This window comes from Sorex fumeus, unplaced genomic scaffold (genome assembly GCF_029834395.1).
Source record: "Sorex fumeus unplaced genomic scaffold, SorFum_2.1 ptg000128l, whole genome shotgun sequence".
NCBI lineage: Eukaryota > Metazoa > Chordata > Mammalia > Eulipotyphla > Soricidae > Sorex > Sorex fumeus.
Genome location: NW_026606185.1, coordinates 38,106,198 through 38,127,609, shown reverse-complemented (window position 1 = coordinate 38,127,609; position 21,412 = coordinate 38,106,198). Strand labels below are relative to the sequence as shown.

The following is a 21,412-nucleotide window of genomic DNA, read 5'->3' as shown; positions in this document are numbered from 1 at the left end:
GGTAGGATTGGTCAGTGGTTGGACTGACAAGTATGTTGGGCTGAGAGTAGGTAAGATAGAGAAGAGACCAATATGACAATAGCTGGGAATGATCACGCTGGACAAAATCTGAGGGTTAAAAGTAAGTAAGGGATATTCTTGATACCCGTTCAGTATCAGTATTGCAAACCATAATGCCTAAAAGGAGAAGGGGGGGGAGAGGGAGGGAGAGGAGAGAGAGGGGGGGTGGGGGGGAGAGAGAGAGAGAGAGAGAGAGTGCCTGTCATAGAGGCAGGTGAGGTGGGGTGGGGGGTGATGGGAGGGAACCTGGGGTGCTGGGAAAGGTACACTGGTGGAGAGATGGGTGTTGACACACTGTGTGACTGAAATCCAATCATGCACAGCTTTGTAATGGTCTATCTCACAGTGATTGAATTAAAAGTTAAAAAGAAAAAAAAGTTTTAAAAAATCTTGGTTCTGGCCTCGACAGGGTTCGAGCTGCTGGAGTGCAGGCTCTACAGAACACAGAGGCCAGCTTCCATCAGGACACCGCAGGGTCAGTGAGCCTCTGAGCACCACCTGGTGTGACCTAAAGCAAACAGCCATTCCCCACAGCAGATGACGGGTCACAGTAAAGCTCTGCATTATAGCTAACACCTTGGTTTCAAATCCACCCACTCAGTTATGGGCTTTTGGGCAAGTTGCCTGTGCCTCAATGATTTCGACTGGAAAATGGGGATGAAAGAAAAGCTCCAACTTCATAGGGTCGCTGCGAAAATGAAGCACGCCAGTGCATGGCCCAATCCAGTGAACGAAGTTCTTATCACTTCTTCCCATCATTACGGTGCAGGGGGGCGGGGGAATCCTTTGAGCTAATGCTCGGCGTGGGAGGGGAGGGGGCTTGTGAAACCACAGGACCCTTATCTCCGGGGCAGAATTCTCCCTTTCTTTCTTTCCCTCGTCGTTTAAGCGGAACACAGGACACTGTGCTCTCGGAAAGCGGCGCCGGGCCAAAGCGCCGGCTCAAAGGCGGTCATTGTGGCCCGGCCGCCCCTCCCCCGGCCCGGAGCGCGTCTCCATGGCAACGCGGGGGCTTCGCCTCTCCCCGCCTCCCGGGGCCGCGGACCGGAAGCAGTCCGCGCCGGGGCTTTCTGGGAAACGGGGCTCGCGAGCGGCGTTCCTGCGTCGGCCGCGGACAGCGCAGCGGCGGCGGTGCCCGGCCCGGAGGTTTGCGCCGGGTGTGTGCGGGGGTGAGGAGGGCGGGGAGAGGCAGAGGCGTGAGGAGGCCGCTGAGGCTCGGGGGGTTGAGGCGAGCGCCGGAGCCGAGCAGGGCCTTTGGGTGGGCTGCTCGGGGGCGCGCGCGGGGGGCGGGGAAGGGGGGAAGAGGAAAGGGCAGTGGGGGCCGCGCCGGGCCTCGGGGAACCGAGACGTGGCCGGCCGGACGCCAGCTGCCGCCCTCGGCGCCCCCCCCGCGGCCCGTGGCCGCCCCCTCCCCCACCGGCCGTTTTGTTCTATTTCGAGGCGCCGGCGTCTCGCGGAGGGTTGTGGGACGCGCTGCGGCGGGCGAGGGCGGGCCTCGCGCCGCGCGGCCGGAAGTGCCGGCTCGGGGGGCGGCCGCGCCGGGGCGGGGGGCGGTCAGCAGCCCGGGGTGGACGTCGCCCGCGACGACGCGGCCCACCCGAGCTGCCCTTCAGCGCGGGGGGTGGCGCGGCCCGCACCTCTTTCCCACGGCCCCCCCTCGCCCCGCGCAGGGTGCTGGGTGCGGGTGTCGACGTGGGCAGGAGGAGCGCCCCCTCTTCTGCGTGGGTGCTTGAGGGGGACCCCGGGACGCGGCCGTCCGCGGGGCGCCGCCTCCTCCTCGCCCGGCCTTTGGCCAGCCCTGCCTTTCCCATGCCGGCCTCGCTGGGCATCTGACTCGTGCGGGTGAGGGGCAAGGACTTGGGGTCCGGGTGCCGGACCCCCGAGTTGGTAGAAGTCGGTGCGTGACTTATTTCGAAGAAATGTTCGTCAGCAGTGGCCCTGGGCATGACGGTGCAGATCCTGAGGCTCAGGAGCAGCCCAGGGGTTCCCTGCAAGATAGAAGCCGGGCGAGGAGTGACTCATCCCAAGTCAGGGTGAGGGGGCTGCCGCTGTGAGTAGCCTTTTCGCAGAACTGCCTGTGATTCATGCCTGTTGTTAGGTGGTTAAGGTGGGGCCGGTGGCTGAACAGTATTTGCTTTGTATTGCATCCAAGGGTTGTGTGTGTGTGTGTGTATGTGTGTGTGTCCTGCTCTCCCCCCCTCATACTATGGCCCCTGTGACGGAGCCAGTGAATTTTTTTTTAAAGGTGTATTTTAATTTTAGGTAGTTCTCAATCGTATTGAAAATACTGTGCACTTTTAAAAAAGTCCTGTTAATTTTTTTCTTTACGCTGATAAGTAGGAAGCGCCTAATCTTGAACTGACCTAAACTTCAGGAAGCACCAGTCCTAAACTGTGGGGCATGCATTCCAGGGTCAGATGGCGTTTTCGCAAAAACCTGGTTTGGGCAGGCTTTTACCAGTCTTGTGATTCCTGGAATGGGGTTTGTGGAGTTTGCAGGTCTTAGATGGCAAGGCCCTTTTCTGCAACCGGGCCAGAAAGCAAATATTTTTCAAGTCTTATTTTTCCGTTGCAGCCATTCAACTCAGCCTGAACCATGGACAAGTAAATAAAACTATAAAGACAGATCTTGAATTCCATATCGTTTTCATGTCTGGAATATTGATGGTGTTCGCCTCTCACCCCCACCCCTTGCCCCCCAGTTGTGTAAAAAGAAGTGTGAAAACTAGTAGGAGTATTGTGTACAAACAGGCGTCAGGCCTGGTTTCGCCCTGAACAGTTGCTTACCATTTTTGGTATAGGTTGTTGATTAGAATTTTTTTGTTTTGGGGCTTCACCATGCTTATTCCTGACTCTGTGCTCAGGGATCACTTCTGGAGGGCTTGGGGGACCATAGATAGGGGTGGTACATAGTTCCTGTGGCACGCAAGTGCCCTACCTGATATACTGTCTGGCCCCTTGATTGGAATACTTAACCCAGTAAAATAAAAAGCAGATTTTTTTTCACTTTTGTCAGAATATAGCCAAATTCATCCAATATTTGATCTTTTGTTTCTTCCTGTAATGCCTTAGGAGTCCCTAAGAAGATAACAGGATAGTTCCCTGAGGCCTATATCTGTCCTTGGCTTTCTTTTTTTGAAGTACTATATATCAGGATGTCTGCACAGTCAGGGGAAGAAGATTCAATACTTATCATCCCCACTCCAGATGAAGAGGAGAAAATCCTGCGAGTAAAGTTGGAGGAAGATCCTGATGTAGAAGAGGGATCAAGTGTTCCCTGGAACCATCTCCCTGAGCCAGAGGTGTTTCGGCAGCGGTTCCGGCAGTTTGGATACCAGGATTCACCTGGGCCTCGGGAAGCTGTGAGCCAGCTAAGAGAACTCTGCCGTCTGTGGCTCCGGCCAGAGAGACACACAAAAGAACAGATCTTGGAGTTGGTAGTACTGGAGCAGTTTGTTGCCATCCTGCCCAAGGAGTTGCAGACTTGGGTTCGAGAGCATCATCCAGAGAATGGAGAGGAAGCAGTGACAGTGCTGGAGGACTTAGAGAGTGAACTCGATGACCCCGGACAGCCGGTGAGCCTGCTTGTGTCACTTTCTGAGTCAAGCAGTAGGCAGGCATAAGGAGTGGGCAAAGCTGAATTCCTGCTACATGGTTAAAATAGAATTTCATTTGTCTTTTCTATGCCCACCACTGCTTGCCATTATCTGGATTTCTTTACAGTGTTCTTGTATGGTGTTTATTGTGTATATACTTAGTTCTCACATCAAAGTCCTTTGGCTGAGCCAACTTTGTCATTTACAGGTTTCTCTTCGTCGACGAAAACGGGAAGTGCTAGTAGAGGAGATCGTTTCTCAGGAAGAAGCTCAGGGATTACCAAATTCTGAGCTTGATGCTGTGGAAAACCAGCTCAAGTGGGCATCCTGGGAGCTCCACTCCCTGCGGCACTGTGGTGAGAATGGGAACTCCATATGGAACTTACTTTCTCTCAGAAACTTTGTTTTTGGGTAGTATTCACCTTTTTTTCTTTCTTTCTTTTTTTTTTTTTTGCTTTTAGGTCACACCTGACAATGCTCAGGGGTTTCTCCTGGCTCATGCACTCAGGAATTACTCCTGGCAGTGCTCAGGGGACCATATGGGATGCTGGGAATCGAACCCGGGTTGGCCGCGTGCAAGGCAAACGCCCTACCCTCTGTGTTATTGCTCCAGTCCCAGCATTCACCTTTTTAAAAAGCTATTCATAAGAAATAGGTTTCCTAGCTATTAAAGCTTTGAATACATAGATATTTGTTTTTCCCAGTATATTGGCAATTGATGCCATATATTTTTTGGTGTGCTTTGATATAATCTGGTATATCCCTTAAACTGGATTCTTTCATATGTAAAAAGGTAAAGGTAAAGGCCCTCCCGTTGATCGTCGATTTGCTCGAGCGGGCCCAGTAACGTCTCCATTGGAGACTTTGTTGTTACTGTGTCTGGCATATCGAATACTCTCGGTAGCTTGCCGGGCTCTCCGAGAGGGGCGGAGGAATCGAACTCGGGTCGGCCATGTTGGCCGCTTGTAAGGCGAACGCCTTACCCGCTGTGCTATCGCTCCAGCCCTTATAATAAAATTTGAGACTAGTAGTTGAAGATATTGTTCGCATGCCCCAGTTGGAGTTTGCAGGAACTTTTTTTGTTTTGTTTTTGTTTTGGGGCTGCACCTAGTGATACTCAGGGGTTACTCCTGGTACTGCATCAGGAATTAACTCCTGGTGGGCTTGGGGGATCATATGGGATGCTCAGGATCAAACCTTGGTCAGCTGTGTGCAAGGCCTTCCCCAGTGTACTATTGCTCCAGCCCTGAGTAGGAACTCCTGGCCTGGGGTTGAAGTCTTTTCAAACCTGAATTAGGTTTCATAGGACATACTTCTATAGCATTAAGTTTAAGAACCACTGTTTTGGTCTTCGGAGATGGTATTTTTTGAGTAGAAAATGTCTTTCCTGCATGAATTTTAGAATAATTTTCACTTATTAACAGTTTTCTTATACCATATGGGTTATTTTTCCTGTGCCATTTGTCCCCACTTTCATACTGATCTTTTTCAAATATGTATACCTCACTAGTATTCCCTAGCCCTTCAAATTGTTTATAGTTTTCTCTCCTGATTACTTTATCACTGACTATAAGCTAGCTTATAATTTACAACTTAAGAAATTTTTTTATATATTTTTTTGGTTTGGGGCTACACCCAGCAGCGCTTAGCAATCACTCCTGGCAGTGGTTGGGTACCATATTGAGTGCCAGAAATGAACCTAGGTTGACCACAGTTAAGGCAAGTGCACTACCCACTTTACTGTTGCTCTGGCCCTCATTTACCACTTTTTCAGTGCTGCTATCCTCATCCTTGCATATTTGTTCTTACATGTCAAGGCTGGAAGTTTCAGGAGAGTCTTAAGACTTGCACATACTTCTACCTGCTGATCATTCAGGGTGTTCTTTCATGATAAAGATAACAATTTATAATTGTCAGGATAAATACCAAATAATGACACATGGTTTTTACAGGAAAACTATTATAAATAATAAATTAAGGACATGATGAATTTGTAGGTGTCATACCCTGGGTAGTTATAGGATGACTCCCACCTTTTCTTTAGACCTCTCATCATGTGGTCTCTGTGTTCTGCTTTGGGTCTAAACATGCTAGTGAATCTCCCTTGTCTTGCTCATTTCATCAGTAGCCATTTCCTGACAGATTGTTGATTTGGTTTGAGGGCCATACCTGGTAGTGTTCAAGGCTTTCTCCTGACTCAGTACTCAGGGATCATTCCTAGAAGTGCTCAGGGGATCGTACTGAAATGCCTGAAATTAAACTGGTTTTGGCTGCATGCCAGACAAGTGCCTTAATCCCTGTACTGTCTGTCTAGCCCCCTTGCTGGGGGAGGGGGATTCAGGTCACATCTGGTATTGCTCAGGGCTTACTCTTGGCTCCACTCATAGATTACTTTTCTGCTAATGACCAAGCTTGTTTGATTTTTCTCTTAACAAAATTTTATCCAGGTCTTGCTGTATCACTTTATTTCTCTAACTTAGTTCTGCTATCTTTCTGCCTTTTGTTTTCTGACTACTGTTACATAACCCACAAAGTTACATAACCACTTGACGCTTAAAATATTTGGATATGACTTTTAATCCCTTATTGTATGATTATGACATTTTCTCTTTAGATTCATATACTTGATATACAGATACATATACTTCATGTTATCTGTTTCTCTTTGGAGGATAGGGAGCCTCACGACCAGTATTCAGAACTGTTAAAGAGATGTAGCCAAGCTCTTTACTTTGATGAATTTTATTTAAGATTTTTTTTCTTTGGGGTTCTTTCAGATCATGAAATGAATGACATTGAGCTTGCTTTTTATTTCAGAGGATGATGCTAGGACTGAAAATGGAGCCCTAGCCCCAAAACAAGAGATTTCTTCAGCTGTAGAATCTCAGGAAGTTCCTGGCACACTCAATATAGATGTTCCTCAAATTTTCAAATATGGAGAAGCATGTTTCCCCAAGGGCCGGTTTGAAAGAAAGAGAAATCCTTCTCGAAAGAAACAGCATATATGTGATGAATGTGGAAAACACTTCAGTCAGGGCTCAGCCCTTATTCTTCATCAAAGGATCCACAGTGGGGAGAAACCCTATGGATGTGTTGAATGTGGAAAAGCATTCAGCAGAAGTTCCATTCTTGTGCAGCACCAGAGAGTCCACACTGGAGAAAAACCTTACAAATGCCTTGAATGTGGAAAAGCCTTTAGCCAGAATTCTGGGCTTATTAATCACCAGAGAATCCATACCGGGGAGAAACCTTACGAATGTGTTCAGTGTGGGAAATCCTATAGTCAAAGCTCAAATCTTTTTAGACATCAGCGAAGACACAATGCAGAAAAACTTCTGAATGTTGTGAAAGTTTAAGAAATTACAAAAATTATCAGCGCTCAGGTCTTTTTCTTCAGAAATGAAGACAAAATTAAAAACAAGATGAGTCATAATTTTGTTTTCCTATAGACTGCTAGAAAATTCACTGGGAAATGTAAAAAACTGTCACTGACCATTATTATTTTGTCTTGAAAGAAATGGTGTCATACCTTAGCATTGAAATTTTCAACTTAATTCAGGTATTAATACCTAAATCTTCTTTGTGATATTTGTATTATTTTTTCCAAATAATGAACTACCTAATTCTTTGTCCCTTTCCTAAAAGTTTCCTTTTTAGACAGATATTTCTGTGTTGAGAATTGAAATGTTCTTTGTAAGGATATATTCCCTTTTACATTAAAAGGCAAATTAGGAATTCTAATGAATGAAAATCTGAAACCGTCTTTTTAAACTGTCCCCTTCTGTTTCCTCTTATGTAATTTGAGAGTGTATTTCAGGAAATCGAAAATACAGGATAACTAAAAGCCTCAAAATAAAAAGAGCCTTAAAACTCGAAAACAAAGTGATATAGATTAAATATCGACACTGAATGGGATAACTAAATTGGGGAAGATACACCAATATTTTGGCTCAAAGAACTGAAGTGTATCAAGAATTTACCTAATTATCTGCCTACAGGAAACTCTAAAATAGCTCATTTTATGTTACTTGGAGACACCCATTATTGAAAATAATATTCTCTTCATTTGGAAGTGGACTAGCAGAAATTGACTGTCATTAGAGAATAATCCTTAGTGAAAGACCACTGATACAGGGCAAATGTAAGTGTAAGAGTAATGGTCCTGGCTTTTAGGAAACAAAAGATTACTATTTGCCTTCATTTTTGTTAAAGACAAAAAATCCATGATAGGTGGGCAAAAAATAATCAGGTTTGCTATTTTATTTTTGGTACAAAAGGGTTGAACACCAGACTAACAAAGCAGTCACACATTTATTGTTAAACTTTTTATACCGATAAAGGCACTGTGCTAGGTACTGTAAGCCTACCATTAGGTAGGTAGGTAGGTAGGTATTTCTTCCACTGTAAATCATTAGGTTGACACGTAACTATTTATGTGTTAGCCTCTTCCCCCTGTCAAAGCATCCTGGGGGAGGACACCTCTGAGGTTACCAGAGCCATAGTTTAGTTCTCTTACCAGGGTGTTGTAGTTGGGGAAAGGAAGACTCCGTTTAGAGAGCTAACCAGATAGCTCGCCAGTATTCAGAGGTGAGTCCGAGATACTCTCACTTTGGAGCTTTGTGGGTCTTTAAAAAAAAAAAAAAACAACTAATCAATATCTAGTAGCATTGACATTATACTTACATGTTAAGTTGAATGGATTGTTCTATTTTTTAAAAACTAGTTTATTAATTATCAGAATTGATTCAACTTTTTTTTATTTTCAGTTTTAACACTTAAAAATGTATAAAAGGTAATACATTAGAGTAGTAGAATTATATACTCCTTGGCTGAGAATCCCAAGAACTGTGGTTTGCCTATTTAGTGGAAAACTCTGGAAGTTAAAATATAGACTATGAGAAAAGACTTTTTCATAGAAGCATCATGTGGAGATATTTCTGATTTCCAGAGATTTTGGTTACATCAGGTGCTTGGATCAAATTAAAAAAATGGAGGGTGAGACTTGCATGAGCCTCTTAAAAAGCATAATAATAAATGCAAGGCCAGCTGGTGGAGAAGTGAGGCAGTACGGAGCTTGTTCATAGGTTTTCTGATAACAATTATAAGAAATGTGCTTTATAGATTAAGATTTATTGAAGTATAAATATGTAGTAATGTTATAATGTATTTTAAGTTATACAAGAAAATGTAGGGACTTTTGTTTGGGTCTTTTCTCTTTATGGCTAAGAGGAAACAAGTCACTGTCCAATAAAGCTATAAACACCTCTACTCTAAGATAAAATGACCTTGAGTTGATTGATTTATTTATAACTGACTTCTTTCCATGTAGGTTTTGAGGTGGTATATTTGAAATAACTGCTAGGATGACAGTTCTTCATGTCAGAGTAGGTAAGATGGGGAGTTGCCTCTTGGTGGCTAGAATTCGTGCTTTTTAGATCCTGTATCTTCCTGTATACAAAGAAAGAAGCTTTCCCAAGGTGTAGATTTGTCTTAAATGCCAAAGATTTTTGGTATGAGCTTAAAAAAAGTAGTATTGGTGTTGGCAGATAAAAGTGTTTATCTTGTCAGCTCTGATTATACTTACCTGTGCATTGTTTAGAATGGACTCTGAAGCTCAGGCAAGGATTTGTGGGGAGAATGGTCTGGACCCAAAAAGATTGATGGCACACAGGAAAGGAATTAGTGGTCTGTGTGCTAATCTCTCATAGACTAAGCCCCCACTAGACAAATTGATTTAAAGTAATTTTAAGTGGTTTTTTCATCCAGACTTTCAATTGTACCTACAGAGATAATCATTGTGATTTTGGGGAGTGCCTGGCCTTTGATTAGCAAAAGAGCAGTTGCTGTTTATAGTACACAGACAGTATTTATTCAGTGGACTTTGATTTTGCTTATTGCTAAATTTTCTGGTTTTTTTGGAGGTTCAATGCTCCACATTCACACCCAGGTATTTGGCTCTTGATTGTTTAATAGCAATATGTCTTACCACTTTTATATACGTTGAAGGGAGGGTTTTGCGTGTTTGGAATAATCTGCATGCCAGATACTGTATTAGACACTAAACCTGTCCCTCTTAGGTTTGTAGACTAACAGTATGATTCAGAGATTGTGTGATTTGCATGAGGCCAGTTAACTAAACCTCAAATCTAGTTCTGTGAACTTCTGGGACATGTTTTTTCACTACATGAATGATAGACCGTTAAACCTTGATTAATCAGTTTTATGCTTTTGTCTTTTGTAATTATATTTGAGTTTTCTACAATACAGAAACAAAATGAAAAAAAGAACATTCCGTCTCTCTTAGTCTTACTCAATAATTACATGGTTTCTTCTTCTTCCAGACCTAGGTATGTATGTATTTAAGCGAAAATGTGTTAATAGTTAACACTTGTGGTCACAGTATACAGACACTGAGGCTCTTTACCATGGATTAACTCCAAATCCTTGTAGTGACCATGTGAGGTAGGTACACCATTCCCACTTTAGATATACTACAGTGAAAGTTTTCTCCCCTTCTTCCCTCTTTGATACACAATTGTTTTTCATGGCTACTTACATGACTACATCCATTGCATGAATATACTGTCATTTATTCAGCACTTAAAGTGGAAAATTTGTGGTTTTTATTTTTGGGGGGGTGTTTGTTTTTTGTTGATTTTTTTTTTTTTTGGTCTTTATATATATATGTAAAGTTTATAGGTAAAATTCTTGTACATATATTTAGCTTCCAGTGTGGGAATTTCTATAGGCTAAATTGATACATGTATGTTTATTGGGTCAGAGAATGAGCACATTTAACCTTGTGGGAAATAGCATCAAAAAGATTGTTATAACTCCATCAACAGAGTGTCTGTTTGCTTTCACTCCCACCAACATTGAGTGCTACCACTCATAGTTTTGCCCATTAATAGGTAAATTCATCTTTTATTTCACTAATAAAACATTTTCTCATGTTTTGCCATTTGATTTTCCAGATTTAAAAATTATAAAGCTAGAAGGCCTTTGTACAAAACTCAAATGAAATACAAGAGCAAAAAGGCCCTTCAGTGTTTCCAATCACATTCCTCTGTCCACAGTTTTAATAGCCCACATTCCATACATTTCCTTGTGAATCTACATGCACATATCAAGGCTGTTTTCAAACAAATGGGATCATCTGCTTTCTGTAGGGTTTTCTATTTCTATTCTATTGGCCCTCCCGTTGATCGTCGATTTGCTCGAGCGGGCCCAGTAACGTCTCCATTGGAGACTTTGTTGTTACTGTGTCTGGCATATCGAATACTCTCGGTAGCTTGCCGGGCTCTCCGAGAGGGGCGGAGGAATCGAACTCGGGTCGGCCATGTTGACCGCTTGTAAGGCGAACGCCCTACCCGCTAGTGGTGTTTTTTTGTTTGTTTAAAAACAAACAATTTAAAAATTGGTCTCAATATTTTATGATCTTCAGATTTCCTTAATGGTAGAATAGGATTCAATACTACAAATAGGCTTTTTGATCATGCATTCTCTTACATTGCCAAATAAGCTTGAGTTGTTTGTTTTTTCCCTATCATTGTGCATGTGTATTTTTTTAGGATGGAGTCATGTAAGTTAAGTGGATTGTTGGATCAAAGCAATGGCTCTTTCAAGGGCATTCATTTCTAACTTATTTTCACCAACTATATGCAAAGTGCTCATTTTCCCATATAGCCTTACCTACACTTGATAGTTTTTATCTAAAGTACAAAAAAATCCTTATTTCACATTAATGGTGAGATTGAGATTATATTTATTGGCCATTTATAGTTTTACCATGGATTGTTCATATTCTGTACCTGCATTATGTGTGGGTATGTATTGTTTCTGTCTTTCCCCATCTTCTGATAACAGAACCCTTATTTATTGTGGGGAACTGATTCCCTGTGGATTAGGTGAATTCATGACCAGGCCTGGCCTTCCTGAGTTCCACAGCACCCTAGCCACAGTGATTGAAGAATGGGCATGTAACTGAAGCCAGACTAAAGAGCCTTCAACAGAACTACTGGAACTACTGGAAAAAGGCTCTACGGAGATTCCATGAACTAAGGACTATGTAACCCTGAATCTGTACTTGGTGCAAAGAGACTGAGGAACATCTCAGGCTAGCAGAAAGGAAAGAGAACTAAGTTCAGATGTCATTTTTCTGGAGGCCCTAGATCCAGCTGTGCCTAAAGCCTGCCCTACCTCTGGACTTTAAAGTTTTGTGAGCCAATAAAGTCCCTTTCTTGTTTAAAATAATTGAATTGGGTTTCTGTCCAGATTAATATGTTATTTGTATTTTCTTATTGATTTGTAGAAAACCTTTGTAATTATAAATTCTAGACATATACTTTATGCGCTATATAGGTTTAATAAAATTAGCATGGCCATCCACGTTTTTGGCCTCTGTCAACATTTGCCATTTGTTGCTATACTCTGCACTGCGTAACACCTTATGTTCCAACAATAGGCATTGGTGTTGGGGAATGCTTCTAAATGTAAAGCTTTTCGTAAAAGTGACCCCCATGACATGTCTCCATCCTTCTTTAGATTCATTAGACACTGGGGTTTGCATCAGTGACTCTGCTGTGCCCCCTTTTCACCACTGTTCATTGTTCTTGGGCACTCCCTGCAGACACTCTGATGTGGAGCCCATCTTCATGACCTCCATTCCCCAGTTCTCCCCAGCATGGTTCTGAGTTCCTAATTTTAAGCCTGTTGTAGTTAAACTGCTGGTCCAACATTGTTTTGGGTTGGAGCCAGTTGCTTCTGTGTGGAAACAATGCACGGTAGGAAAGAGAAAAACATGTCATAAACAGAAAGGGAAAAATAAATTGGGGAAGATGGTAAAACAACAGAGGAAAGATACTGCAGCTTAGGTTACCCATGGAAGGCTTCATTGAGAAAATGAAAACTGAGGTGAGTTCTTGTAAGGAAGAGTCCAAGTTAAGATTGGAGGATGTTCCAGGAAAGGAAGCAGCACAAAGAACTTGATGGTGGGGGGAGGGGGGGGGTGGAGGAGGAGGGATAGAGGTCATGGGAAGGGGTGATAATTTTTGATTTGTTCAAGGAACAGCAAGCTGGCTGGAGGTGAAATGAACATGATGGAAAATTGGATGAGACCAGAGTGAGAAATAGATGAGCTTGACAGCCACATCACAGAAGACTGGTTAGTCGTTGGTAGGACCAGGATATTTGAATGAGATGGGAAACCATTAGAGGATTTGGGCAAGGGAATACATGTATGGGTGGTGTTAGAAAATAATTTGCTTTTGTGCCACACCTGGCAGTGCTTAGGGCTTACTCCTGGCTCTGCTCAGGGATCACTTCTAGAAGACTCAGGACAATATGGTGTGCCGGGGATCGAACCCAAGTCAGCTTCATGCAAGAGAAGTCCCCTACCCACTCTACTATCTTTCCAGCCCCAGGAAAGAATTTTTTAAAAAATACCCAGCTATCTTTTATTTCCACACACACATACATTCAGCATCTATATATATATATATATATATATATATATATATATATATATATATACTCCAGATAGCAAATGTGATTCTAGTGATCATACCAGGTCTGCCACATGCAAAGCAACCACCTTACCCCTGTACTCTCTGGCCCTGATTAGTTTTTAAAATGTTTGTGTTCTGGGGCCAGATAAATAGTTAAAGGGCTTGCCCTGTGCAAGGTATCATAGGCCAGCACTGCCTATGATAGTCTGAGTCCCAGGAGTGAACCTTGATTATAGCCAAGTGAGACCATAAAACCAAAAAAAAAAAAAGTTCAGACAACATTAAAAAGTAACCCATGAAGCCATAACAATAGTACACCGTGTAGGGCACTTGCCTTGCACACAGTTGACCTGGGTTTGATTCCCAGCATCCCATGTGGTACCCTGAGGACTGCCAGGAGTAATTCCTGAGTGCAGAGCCAGGAATAAGCTCTGAGCCTGTGGCCCCCCAAATCAAAATAATAATAAAGTAACCCAAAGAATCACCTATGAGGGGCTGGAGCGATAGTACAGTGGGTAGGGTGTTTGCCTTGCAGGTGGCCCACCCAGGTTCCATTCCCAGTATCCCATATGTTTCCCCGAGCACCATCAGTACTAATTACTGAGTGCAAAGCCAGGAGTGACCCCTGAGCATCTCCGGGTGTGACCCTCCCCCCCAAAAAAAAGTGGGAAAAAAATAATCACCCATGAGCCCATTATGACAGTAACATCCCACTAACACTTTTTTAAATTTTTTATTTATTTTGAATACCTATCCCTCCACCAGTGACTATTTCCCACCACCACGGATCCCAGTATCCCACACCCCCCCCCACCCCCATCCCACCCTTCCTCTGTGGCAGGGCATTCCCTTTTGTTCTCTCTCTCCTATTGAGTGTTGTGATTTGTAAAAGAGTTAAGCCTGATTTTCAGGGAGAAACGTTGGATGACATCCCACTAACATTTTGATGTTATTGTTACAATCAAATACTTGTTCTTTACCTATATTATTTACAACAGGAAAATATACATGGTTAAGAAGTGTCCATGTTGTGATTTCTTAATCCTGTCTTCTTTCAATTGTGCTTTTGCCTAAGGCTAACCTCTTCAACTGATTCTAAACTACTGAAAAGCATACTCCAATAATCCCCCTTAATTAAATCTTCCTCTTTCTGATTTTTCTAATTAGCAAGTAAGTATACTGTTTTTTTCTTTCTATTTTCTAACTCATACAAAATCCTTTGGAACAGTTTAGCTGTTTAGCTAACTAAGGAGCCTGTACAGCTATATCAAAAAGAAACTAAGATGGGGGAAGATGGTATCCCACAGAGAAGGGAAACAAATGAAGTAAATGTAAAGGTGGGTCGCCTCATTTCATCAGCTGGAGTTTCTCCACAGGGAAAGAACTCTTTCAGAGCCTGGCAGTCTCTCTCAGATGTGAAGATGGTGCAAGGAGTGCTGGGTGGTCAAGGTGGCTTTGCTGGGAAGCACACCAGAGGAGAGAGCTAAACAGAAAACACTGGAAATCCAGAGTACTGATGAGCATATGATAAATTCCTAGGGTTGTGTGTTTGAGGGGTGTAGGATAACATTGTTTTGTCGTTTCAGCCTTACCACAGGGAGCTTAGGTTTATTGGGTTACTCCCATTCCTCTGTGTTTACTTGTAACTTTGTGGATTGCTCCCCCAACCTGTCAATTACCTTTGCCTCCAGATCAGACTCTGCTGACTTGTAAATATTGTTTTTCTCTCCTTCTTAAGTCATTTGCATAGTTAATTCAGGGCAAAAAAACAGGAAGACAGTTAATGCTATGCTTTTGTAACTTGGGAATTAGTTGACTCCAGAAAATATTACCTCCTGGATGTGTGCTCTCTGATTTAAGCTTGTTGCCCTTACTGCCTAGATCCCCCAAAGCAGGGTCCCAACAAGGGACTGGATGGACCCAAGGCAAGCTGTGAGCTATGTGCTATCCTGGCATCGAAATGGGCCTGGCCAAAGTGCCATAATGTTTAAGTTAAGAGCATGGTCATGGACAAATGCTGTCATGATCCAAAAACTAATAACTAGATTTGGACCCTGCTAGGGTTGGAAATGATTAATCCGCCTGAGCACTGTAGTCTGAGTCTTTAGCAAGATGTCACCAGGAGAGCCAAAATTCAAGTACTCATTCAAACTACCTGGTACCCAACAAAGAAACAGTGTCTGATGTCTAACAATAACAAAAAAATTATAAATTATGTAAACAAGATACAACCCATAATACAAAAAATATAATTGATCCGGAAATGATCTGTATTTACTGACAACATGGCTTTTCTCCTAGGTCCTCTTAGAGGTACTTTATCTCTCTTTCCTAACTCATGTTGAAACGTTCTATCTTGTGTGTGAGAGAGATCTAGTTAATGTCTACAATGCAAACTGTAGGATAATATTGGTACGTCCTCTCTCCCTTGCTGCAGGGAGGTTAGGTTTATTGGGTTACACCATTCAGTTCTCCTGAGGGACTTCAGTTCCTCTGTGTTTATCTAACTTCTCTGTGCTCTGCTTTCTCTACCTGTTAATCACACATTTCCCCTAAGCAGTGACTTGTAAAGTCAAACTTCTCAGAGATCTCTGGATTTGTATTTGTAAGTGAAATATCACTTTTCTCTTTTCCTTATATCCTTTGCATAGTTTAGAGCAGTCCTTTTAGTTTAGACACAGGAAGACAGTTAAATGCTATGATTTTGTAACTTGGTGTTAATTGACTCCAAATAACTTCTGGGCATCTGTCATATTTACTCGACGTAAGCCTCAGTTGTCCTTAGTTCATAGCATCCAAAAGCAGGGTCCCTGGATAGACCCAGGGCAAGCTGTAGGCTACCCTGGCATTGAAATGGGAAAGGCCAAGCGCCATAATATCTAACTATAAGAACATGGTCATGGACAAATTCTGTCATGATCCAAAGAGAAGTAACTGGAAAGGACCCTGCTAGAGTTCATTGTATCACTGTCATCCTGTTGTTCATTGATTTACTCAAGTGGATACCAATAATGTCTCTATTCCTCCCAACCCTGATATTTTAGCAGCCTCTTCTTACTCGTCTTTTCCCAACGATTGGAGGCTCTTTCAGGGTCAGGGGAATGAGACCTGTTGTCGTTACTGGTTTTGGCATACCAAATATGCCACGGGGAGCTTGCCAGGCTCTGCCTGTGCGGGCGGGATACTCTTGGTAGCTTGCCGGGCTCTCTGAGAGGCATATACTTATATATTCCTCTCTATTATTTGTTGCCTATTGTCTGAACCCTGGTGTGGAAAATATGGTGTGGAAATTATGGAAAATGGGTAGAAAATGTCATATAATGTGTCGGAAAGCGGCCTGGAGCATGGTGGCGGTAGGGTAGTGGAGGTCAGCTGCCAGGGCAGGGGTCTCACCCACCCCAGTCTGGGGCGCCCCAAGTGAAAACAGCCTGGCACAGACCCTCCCCACCCCAAGGGACCCAGCCCCAGAAGCCGACCTCTACTACCCAAACGCACTGCTTCAGGCCGCTTTCCAGAGGCTAGGGCTAAGCCTCATGCATGAATGAAGTCCCACGGAACCCAGGTAATGTAGAACTTTGTGACCTTGGAATCTGTACTCAGGGGATCTGGGAACAGAGATCCTCTGCCTGCTTCCCTCAGTCTCCGGTGACCCAGGGATCACACCCATAAGCCACACCTGCCAGCACCAGATAATCTCCTTATTGGCCACCCTCCAGAGCTCACGGCTGCTCCTCCCAGATGGGAGTATAAAATGAGGCCCCCATAACCATGCCATCAGACTCCCCGCCGGGCTGTTTTTCTGCTAGGGTTAGGAAAGACTAATCTGGCCTGAGCACTGTAGTCTGGGATCTATAGCAAGAGGTTCCCAAGAGAGCCACCCTACAAGCTTATTAATATATCTCTGTGTCCATACAAAATGACTATTCTTAAGAAATAGAATTAAGATAAATGTTTAAATGGTTGTTGGACTAAGGAAAGGAGAAACGCACCCCTAGAAGAAATTCTGCCCTTGAGTGGATCTCTTAGCAGCGGATCTTTGTCCTAGAAGAAATTCCCCCGAAAGGGAGAAGGGCTTTACATATACTGATTGTGCTATCTGACCTAAGTGTAGTTGCTACCCCGATGCTTGGAGGTTGGGGTCTAGACCAAGGCGGCAGGACTGAGTGCAGAGAGAGGAGAGTAATATGGGGAACAGGAGGAATACAAGAGCAGGTGAGACTGAAAGGAGGCAGAGGGAGATGAGACTGGAGTAAACTGCGGCTGATCACCAACCAGCCTGGCGGCCCCATTTTCTCCTTCATCCATTTGTTGGCAGAAGCTGCAGTCCGGGGTGGGAAAGCGGCTCATGGCCACCAAAATGCACGTGGCAGGCGAGAGACCACACCACCATGTCACTCTATTTTTTGAACACACAGCTAACTGGTAATTTTTATTGGTGTTATGGGCCCCCTACCCCTTCAGGGGACAGAGTCACTCTGGTGGTGCTCAGGACTAACAACCAGGGGCCACTGGGACAGTATTCAGTGGTCCCTGGGGATCATGTGCAGGAAATGCAAGCCACATGCTGATGCTCTTAGTGGTGTATCTAGATGTGGTGCTGGGCGGAGCCCAGGTGTGTGTGCAGTAAACCACTACCACTGAGCCAGATCCCTGGCTTGGACTTTTTTTAAATTGAATACTGGATATTGTGCTTAAAAATTTAGTCTCTGGATCTAGCTGTTATTCTCCAGAGAGTATTCACCCTTTCCTCTCTAAATGGCGGCTAGATTAGGTGCAGACTTGACTAGAGGGTGTTTCAGATGTTAGACTTGGTCTACACACATTTTATTCTAATGCTACTCCTAGAGTAAATCCATTTTTGGTGGGTGGAGGTACCTATCATTGCGTAGGGGTTACCCAGGACTTAACACTCAGTCATTACTCCTAGAAGGGTCTGAGGGATCATATGGGGTGCAGGCTATCAAACCTGGGTAAACTGCATGCAAGGCAAGAGCCCTACCTGCTGTACCAACTCTCTGGCTCTGAGTATGGCCTTTTAATATTTATACCAAGACTGTAGGGTCTTCACAAAAACAATTCTTGGCATGTCTTATGTTCTAATTCTTATTTCCTTTTTAAGTTCCTATCACAGTGAGTCTGCTGAGTTCCACTTAACTTCCCGGTGTTCTTCTCTAGACTGCTTGGCTTTATGCTCTTGTCAGTTAAAGAATCAGCAAATGGGAATAAACTAGTATGTGAGACTCAGTTATCAGCATTTCCATTCCCATTTTACTCAGATACTTTACTCTCTTAATTTTTACAATACTGTGTTACTTTTGTAACTTCTAAGGAGTATGTGTGTCCCTCTGTGTGTGTGTGTGTGTGTGTGTGTGTATGTGTAAGTTCACAAATTAAGCTTACCTGCAAGACATTAGATGTAAGTTTATATGGTTAGCAGTTGAGCAGTTGGCTCCTAACATTTTCTTCTCAGGAGAGATAAACTTCAGATATATAATCATCTTATTTTCCTTGTTCACATCTTAAATTCCCCAAGAATAGACATTAATTACACACTTCTCCCTACTCACATCTCAGCCAATGATCATGCCAATATCTGTTAGCTGCTCTACTTTCGGACTTCATCTTATTTCCAGACTTCAAAATAGCTTTCCTTTCTGCTATCCTTCTTTTAGACTCTCAAGACGATTATGCAATAGTCTAGTTCAAAGATTTTAATGACTTACTACTACCTTAAGAATAAAATGCAAAAATAAATGCAAATATAAAACTTTATTTCAACTAGATCTAGTACTGAACAGTTTTACAGATGGGCCAAACCCCCCAAATTTAAGTGCATGTTCTTGTACCATAGTCCTTTAACAGACTTTCCCATACTTTATTCTTATCTCCACCTAATTCTTTTAACGTATGTTTGCCATTACTTTTATAAATGTTTTCACCTACATGCAGGCACCCTAAATACATGCTGAATCAATCATTAAGTACCATCCCTCATCCTTTAAAAAATGTCCTGACTTCAGGCACCAGAGAGAATTCAACAAGCTGAGCACTTGCTTTGCATGTGGTAGTCCTGGGTTTGAACTTGGCACCATATAGTTCCCTCAGCACTACCAAGAGCAACTCTTGATTACAGGCTAGGCATAGCCCCTGAGCACTGTGGAGTAAGGCCCAAAGAAAAGGTTCCAAACAACTTTTTGTTTTCCTTTTTTTCCCCCCTGCACCTTTGTTAACTACTCCCTCTCCATCTTTGTGTCTCTATTCCCATTCTTCAACATTAATTACATTCGTTGTTGGACAGCATTTCTTTGTGTCTACTATAGAACCTAAAAAAGTGCCTTTGATGTGGTAATTTAAAATGTCTGTTAAAGTGAATTGTTAATTGTATAATTAAGAAGAATGTTCAAAGTGACTGATAATAGGAGAGCTTTAACAAATGGTCAAAGAACAATAATTTATAAAGTTTTTCTTTTACAACTTTTCTAATGTTTGTTGAAAAGTTTACATATATGTAGCATATCATTAATATTCATGTCAGAAGTCTGATAAATGTTACCACTTGAATAAAAAGAGACAATTGGTATTTTCATTTTTTAGGTGTTAAAAAATTCAAAACTCATCTGAGTATGAGATTAGCTATCATTTTTGTCTCAAGTATAGACATAAAGATAAAGATATCTTCACACTTTGACATATGAAATAAAAAAATTATTTCCCATATTTTACACGCTGTGATTAAATAGTAACACTGAAGTGATATTTGAAATCATTCAAATTGGTGACTCCCATCTTTTTTTGTGGGAGGAGGACTCCCAGGCTGTGCCCAGGTGAACACACTTGTCTTGGTGACACTTAGCTCAGCTGTGCTAGCCAGAAATTCCTGGGCTCAGTGATACTGGGGATCAGTGGTGCCGGGGGCCACCACAGGGACCATGTGGGATGAGTCTACTGGAATCTCCACGTGGCAGGCATGGACTCCAAACCTCAAAGCTAGCTACTTAGCTCTCAGGGGTTAGCACCTTAGCCCTGAGGATAAAAATCCAGTGTCCTGAAAACTCATGATGAGAAAAACAAAATATTTTTGGGAAAATGGAGTACTATAGTTATGTGTTCATAAGTTTAGTATCAGAAGCGTTTACCTTGCTTATACACAGGAAATTTAATAAATAACTAGCATGAACCTAATGTACAATTCTGCAGCTATCTGGAAATAAGTGTAATAGCAGAATAAATGCCAATTAAGATATGGAAGAGTTTAAAATTTTCCATACTCTCTCTAAAATAACATTCCATGGCCATCTCAGTGCATCAATGGCCTTCATCGAGAGACACAGCCACATGAATCTCGGAAGACAGCAGCTCACCAGAGATCTCTCTGAACCCTGTACTAAGTCAATTCCACAGGGGCACCTCAGATGGAGTGAGTATGCTCTCTGCCCACTTCAGATGAAACCCCGGTGGCCACGAAATTCCAGAAGCAAAACCTAGTACACAGGTTCAAGGACTATGACTCCAGGCCACATGGCAGCAGCAGAGATGGGCTGTCCCTTCCTGTCTCCCCACCCGCTTGGGGTCCTGGCTGTCACGCCCGTGATCTGCCAACAGAGCTCCCTACAAAAATGTCTCTGGACCCCAACCATTTACAATTTTAGAACTCAAGAAGCACGTGGCCACTATTGCAGCCACACAACCTCTCATGATATTCTTTATAAGCAACAAAAAATAAAGTATCTAGCATCTGCTCCTCACAGGCAGGCTTGAATGGTGCTGGGAAAATTCAAAATAATGGTGGTGGGAAGGTGTAATTGTGGTGGAAAGGTGTAATGGTAGTGGGATTGATGTTGAAATACTGAACGTAATCAATTTGAACAAACTTCTGAAAATAAAATTTAAAATAAAAAATAAATAACATTTCATATACAAAAATATGGACTCATGAAAGTTTGAGATTATGGCACTCATACATATCCTCCTGAATTCTGATTACACAACCTACTATTTTTATAATATCAGATAAACTTCTGCATTAATAGTTACAAATTTCTTACAATTCCCCACTTGTGAATTGTTTGAAAAGTAGAGTTTTTCTTACATCATAGCAGATAGGAATTTTGCTATTGCCTATATTTAGTAAAAATTTTATTCCCATTGAAGGTGTTCCCACAAATTATAAGATTTATCCTCAGACATTTTGAAAAATAAAGTTTTTATTTATTTAAAAAATAAAGATCATAATATTGTCTGAATTTTTTAA

General features: G+C 42.7%; 1 protein-coding gene across 1 annotated transcript; it reads left to right on the top strand.

Moving 5' to 3' along the window:
- The first annotated feature begins 1,093 nt into the window (after window positions 1-1,093).
- On the top strand, window positions 1,094-8,306 carry LOC130045389 (zinc finger protein 24). Its single transcript, XM_056138233.1, has 4 exons — window positions 1,094-1,217; window positions 3,132-3,634; window positions 3,864-4,011; window positions 6,473-8,306. The coding sequence occupies exons 2-4, from the start codon at window positions 3,215-3,217 to the stop codon at window positions 7,009-7,011; spliced, it is 1,107 nt and encodes a 368-aa protein (XP_055994208.1). The 5' UTR covers window positions 1,094-1,217; window positions 3,132-3,214; the 3' UTR covers window positions 7,012-8,306.
- Window positions 8,307-21,412: the final 13,106 nt, after the last annotated feature.